Genomic DNA, 6055 nt, shown 5'->3' on the forward strand with positions numbered 1-6055 from the left:
AAAAAAAAAAAAAAAAAGAAGACTGCTGACCAGTTAAGAGGTAACCCCATGTACAGCGGAGACATCATATAGAATTTGATTATAATTCAAGTCAATTTCGAGATTTTGTCTCCTGTATTTTTAAATTAGTGAGTTTCTTTCATAATTTATAAATACTTGACTAAGAGTCTAAGACCATGCTATTTCTAAGTCTATAGAAGGAACTAAAAAATATCATAAATAAGATTAATTAAAATCTATTATATATTTCTTATTTAGATATTTATATATTTGTAATTGTACCCATTATAGTTTAGGATACTTTTCTACTATATTAACCTCTCGCATAATTAAGCTTTTGCTTTCACAATTTTTCAAACACTATTATCTTCAAATTCTGAAACAATGGAGAAAATATCAAAGAAGTGTGTTTTCCTAGTTGTTATATCCGGTAAATTTCATACTATTTTATTAAATATATTTTTACATGTCGTAAGTGTTTATTTATAACAATGTATGTTTTTTCGGCTTTATAGTGATGAGTACCGTAACAATTCGAAATGTTGAGGCAAAACGTTTATTACATGAAGAAATATCTCAAATGAAGCTGCATCATGAAGTTCCAACGCAAGTTATTACACCACAAAGATTTCACTGCGAAACAGGGTATTATATAAAATGTGTTCCCGATCCATTTTTTGTTATATGCCTTTGTCAATGCTAAATTTATATATCATCACGTTTAATCGAATAAAGTAACAATTAGTTGAGAATTGTATTGGGAAAAAATGTTTTTTAAACACATATACTCCAATAGTTTTATGTCGGTTGGTATTGTTTATTCAAAAATTATATTTGGTGTCACTCAAAACTTTGACAACTAATCTGTATTCATTAGTCATAATTTTGAAAACTGCCCGCTCTGAGCCAAAGATTGTTGTAGAACAGTTTTTGTAGACAGATCTAATATTTTGAAAATAGTTTCAAATTAAGGATGTAATCAGAAGATTTTCTGGATTATGCATTATGCATATGTTTGATGATGCCATGTTTCTTTCACATCGAAATTTCTATCTTTGGATCAAATCTTTTGGGTTAGAAAGATAAAAAAATTGTCAATATATTTACAAAAAAATGTTGTTCCTCTTATCTAGGGTCATCATTGTTCATCCTTGGATTAGATCTGAGAAGTTATACTGATAAAAGTATATGCAGGACAACAAATCGTCAAGCCGCCCATAGGATGATCAAATCCAAACTCTTCTTCGCCTTTACTTAGAAGAGACTGAAATGAAGGCTGGTTCAAGTATGAGACTGGTACAAAGTATCTCTGCTTCTTCTCTTGGTTCTCACCGACGTATACCGCAAGAAACCCTTTTGGTGCTTTGCTCGTTCTTGCTAAGGAGCCGCCAGGAATCTTCTTTGCACTGAAGATACTTCTCACTAAAGCCATTTTTTTTTCTCGAGGTTTAACTCTTGAAGCTTTTGAATATGTTTGGGATCAAAGAAAGGACTAAAGAGATCGATTTCAAGATCTGGATTGCTTGTGGGCTGATGATGCTGATATTCTTTATATATAGATCAAATTAATGAGTTGAAACCTATCTAAAATCAATTGAGTACAATGGTGCCTACGAGTGTGGGACACACAAGGACAAGAAATTTTCACATGCTATTACAATCTACACTCACATAGGACCAAGAGAACAAGATCACATGCTAAGGCCATTGAAGAAGTTTCTCTACGTAGATTGATTGATGTATTATGAAATCCACTTAACTAACCATGTCACAGTTTGAGACTAAAGTTTTGTCATAATGAATGACAGTTTTGATATATGTTCTTAGTTAGTAACCATGACAGAAAAGTGACATTTAACAGGTCACTAAGTGTGATGTTTTGAGATTACAGCGGCGTCGTAAATAGTGACTAATTTGATATGTGATTTTGGTCATGAAATAAAACGTATTTGGGACAATAATTTTAGTAAGCAATTATGACATTTTAGATATGTTTACCAATCGTTACATTTGGTGACGAAATAGATATGTATGAGTTAGTCGTAACTCATGTGACGTTTTAGTGACTAAAAAAAATTTGTGACCAGTGTATTGTAACCATTCACCAATCGTCACAGATTCGTAACAATATTTTTATTGTGACGAAAAAAAACTTATTGTGACGGAATATTACGTGACAATGGACTCATTTTCTTGTAGTGCCTTGATCAGATAAACACAATAAGAAATTAATCAATAGATGGGACCAGATTAGCTAGGACATAGAAACTTCCAATCTACATAGCATTTGTCATGTGATATGTTCTTGAATATATTGTGATATAAACTTGTTGTTTGAAACCTGACCCCATCTGACCATAGTATGTTGTGAAGAAGGTTTTGGCCATCAGAAGCTGGATTTTGACCACAGAGATCCAATCCCTATATAAATTCAAGAAACAGGACACAGTCACACAAATCATTACAACCCAATGAAACATGGTAGAACAGAACTGACCCAATGTTTCATATATCTTTTTAATATTTTTTTCCCATTAGCATTTGACGGAAGGCAGACAGATGCATGTGAAACTCTCAATTCATATACGTCCCCACACTTTTCTAGAACACAGGTTTCATATATCCTTTCTTATTGATCTATTTATAAGGACCCAAAACAGAACACATCTTCATAACCATCAATAATAAGCAATCTAAGAACTCTAAGATTCAAACATCAAGACTTTCTAGACAAAAATGGCTATGGTGAGAAGTCTCTTTGTTGAAAAGAAGATATTTGGAGGCTCCTTAGCAGGAACGAGGAAAACAACTTCAGCACCAAAAGGGTTTCTTGCAGTGTACGTAGGAGAGTGCCAGAAGAAGCAGAGATACTTAGTGCCAGTCTCATACTTGAGCCAGCCATTGTTTCAAGCTCTTCTCAGTAAATCCGAGGAAGAGTTCGGATATGATCATCCGATGGGTGGTTTGACGATCCCTTGTCTTGAAGATACTTTCCTTACAGTAACTTCTCGGATCCAAGGATAATGATTGATCATCCGAAGATACACTTTATTTTTTACTGTAGATAGATGACAATTTTTTCTTTCAATTTTGATCATGAGGATAGAACTTCCAATGTAAATACCAGTTCTTCTTTGTGTATTGTGACAATGAACGATGGAATCAAACAAATTCCGGATATTGTTTTTTCCTTTTTCTTAAGGCAATTTCTAGTTTTACCCTCGCGGAGGTGATTCAATGTTTCTCTTCCATATGCAAACTCGAATTCAAGCTTGTCTATGCTCTTAATGTATTTTAGGTTTTGCTTTTTTTCTATTGGATCTCAATTTTTCTAAAAGAAACATCATTCAACGAAGCGTCTGCGGCCTAGCTAACCTTGCCACCTTGGTCATATGTATTGATCAAGGTTCTGCAGACAGAAGACTGTGACAGCCTGACAGGGTTTGTTAGGTGGATTCAATCACTACAGAGAAACTTCATATATGTCCTTGTACATGTGATCTTGTTTTCTTGGTCTTAAGTGAGTACAGATTGTGATAGCTCTGCTTTAAATGCTAGAACAGAACCATGTGAAGAAAATTGTGTTCATGTAAGCCCCACACTTGTAGACAATGTTGTTTTCAATTGATTTTGGACAGGTTTGAAGTTTCAACTCACTCTCGCAGATCTATATATACAGAAAGACATGAATTCTTTATCATCATCAGCTTACAAGCAATCGAGAACTAGAATCTCTCTCATTTATATCCATACATCTTTCTTCACAAGCTTCGAGAATCTAATTTCCAAACAAGAAAATGGCTTTGGTGAGAAGTCTCTTTAGCGCAAAGAAGATTCTTGGCGGCTCTCTAGCAAGAACAAGCAGCAAGACACCACCAAAAGGGTTTCTTGCGGTGTACGTCGGTGAGAGCCAGAAGAAGCAGAGTCGACACTTTATACCAGTCTCATACTTGAACGAACCTTCATTTCAAGATCTTCTAAGTAAAGCCGAAGAAGAGTTTGGTTTTGACCATCCGATGGGTGGCTTGACAATCCCTTGTCCTGAAGATACTTTTATCAGTATAACGTCTCAGCTCCAAGGATGAAGATGATGATCCAACAAATAAACATTTAACACATTTATTTTTACTAGCTAGAGGAGGAGTATTCGATGTGAATAGAGATGACATTTTTTTCTTTCTCCTCTTTTCTTTTTGATAGAGTTTGTTCCAGAGGAATAGAAAATTTCGAATTTGAATGCCATTTTTGTGTAACAAAATATCAAATCATTTCAAGTTGCGGAAACTTTTTTTCTTGATCCAATACTTTTAACGAGTATGAAACAGACTAAACAAAGATATATCACTGGATGACTTAGCAATCTAAATATCAGTTACTACAATCATGTAAAAGGTCCTAAAAAGATCTCTTCATTACAGCAAATCTTGAAATTGAGTTGATAGGAGGATCTGAGTGATTGCCTAAACTAACCTGGGACGCCATGGAAGCTGAAGTGTCTGTTCTAAATCACTCTGTTCTATCATGAAGACAAAAAGATTTAATGCTACTCCTGATGATGTGAAGTTACCTTTGTCTCTCATTAAGTCAAGCTGAAGCATATGACTTTGTCTTTCACAGTGATACTTGATCATTCATATATACTTGGGACCCTCCAGTGATACGTGTTGATTTTCTTCATCCTCACATCAACATCACATGAAGAAAAGAAAAGAAGAAAAAAAACTTAATTAAGCCAAGCAAACTTTTATAGCATTGTCATGTGATCCGATTCTGAAAATGGTTGAGAAACAAATTAATAAGTGAAAAGAATCTATGTTCTGCTGGTGAGGAACTTCATGTCCCCAGTCACCACATAAGTTTTCTTTTATAGAAAAGATTTGCGATGAGAACTCAATTTCAGCCACAGAGTCCTATTGGAAATATGAAGAAGCAAGAGCACAGCATGTCACATTTAGAAATCTGAAAAGACAGAACCATGTGAAACTATGTCTTTGTAACTCCCTTGAAACTCTTGATAGATCTATATATAATGGCCCAAAACAGAACAACCATCAACAACAAGAAGCAATTAAACACTTTGAATCTTTTTCTCTGATCAATCCTACATCAGAAGTTTCAAAGATCACAACTTTCAGACAAAGAAAATGGCTTTGGTGAGAGGTTTCTTGGGTTCAAAGAAGATTCTTGGTCGCTCTGTAGTAGGAATTAACAAAGCAACTTCAGCACCAAAAGGGTTTCTTGCACTGTACGTAGGTGAGAGCCAGAAAGAAGCATGCAGAGACACATTATGCCAGTCTCATACTTGAACCAGCGTTTGTTTCAAGATCTTCTCATTGAGGCTGAAGAAGAGTTCGGATTCAATCACCACATGGGCGGTTTGACCATCCCTTGTCCTGAAAATACTTTCCTCAAGGATGATGATCATCTGCAGATAGCCTGACAGTAGTTTTTAACCCTAGGTGGTTTGACCAATTCAATGTATATGGATGATTCAATTTGTTTCTCTTTCTTTTAGAACTTTCTCCATGTACCCCCCTTATGAATTAAAAATAAAGAGAAAACAGTTCATACCATTCTATCCACCTTTTCCTTGACTTCAAAGACCTGGTAGAAAACTAAATCTCAAGATTACTTGTACAACCGTACGTAGATCGCAAATCCAACTAACGTCCATGAGCCAGCATTAAAAGTCTTGAAAGATGGAACTGTTTCCTTCAAGGCGTCGATGATAACATTTCTCCTGAAAGAAGAATAACAACAAATAAAGAAATCGGAAAGTTAATAGGTCTGATGAGGACGACGTTACCGTGGTTGGCTACCCCGAACTTTAATTATCCGGATGTATATATATATATATATATATATTTTTGGCTATTTCCAGTTTTGTCCTTTGGTTTCCGATAATCTTTGAAGGGGCAGAAACGAGATTTATTATAGCTACGGCGGTGGCATAGGAAGCGAGCGAATCGATCAGTGGCCATGGATTTGGGAAAGACCGAAAGAGTATATAGGTTTTTTAGTCCAAGTGGTTGTTTTTTTTTTTTTTTTTTTTTTT

General features: G+C 35.0%; 4 protein-coding genes across 4 annotated transcripts; 3 read left to right on the top strand and 1 right to left on the bottom strand.

Moving 5' to 3' along the window:
- LOC109130763 lies at nt 385-703 on the top strand. The gene is made up of 2 exons (XM_019240774.1): nt 385-430; nt 516-703. The coding sequence occupies exons 1-2, from the start codon at nt 385-387 to the stop codon at nt 701-703; spliced, it is 234 nt and encodes a 77-aa protein (XP_019096319.1).
- LOC104764015 (auxin-responsive protein SAUR23) lies at nt 1032-1506 on the bottom strand. The gene has a single exon (XM_010487439.2). It carries the CDS (start codon nt 1430-1432, stop codon nt 1157-1159), a length of 276 nt encoding a protein of 91 aa, XP_010485741.1. The 5' UTR covers nt 1433-1506; the 3' UTR covers nt 1032-1156.
- LOC104764016 (auxin-responsive protein SAUR21) lies at nt 2525-3242 on the top strand. Its single transcript, XM_010487441.2, has one exon. It carries the CDS (start codon nt 2737-2739, stop codon nt 3022-3024), a length of 288 nt encoding a protein of 95 aa, XP_010485743.1. The 5' UTR covers nt 2525-2736; the 3' UTR covers nt 3025-3242.
- LOC104764017 (auxin-responsive protein SAUR21) lies at nt 3651-4284 on the top strand. The gene has a single exon (XM_010487442.2). It carries the CDS (start codon nt 3798-3800, stop codon nt 4083-4085), a length of 288 nt encoding a protein of 95 aa, XP_010485744.1. The 5' UTR covers nt 3651-3797; the 3' UTR covers nt 4086-4284.

The sequence above is a fragment of the Camelina sativa genome, chromosome 19 (genome assembly GCF_000633955.1).
Source record: "Camelina sativa cultivar DH55 chromosome 19, Cs, whole genome shotgun sequence".
Lineage (NCBI taxonomy): Eukaryota > Viridiplantae > Streptophyta > Magnoliopsida > Brassicales > Brassicaceae > Camelina > Camelina sativa.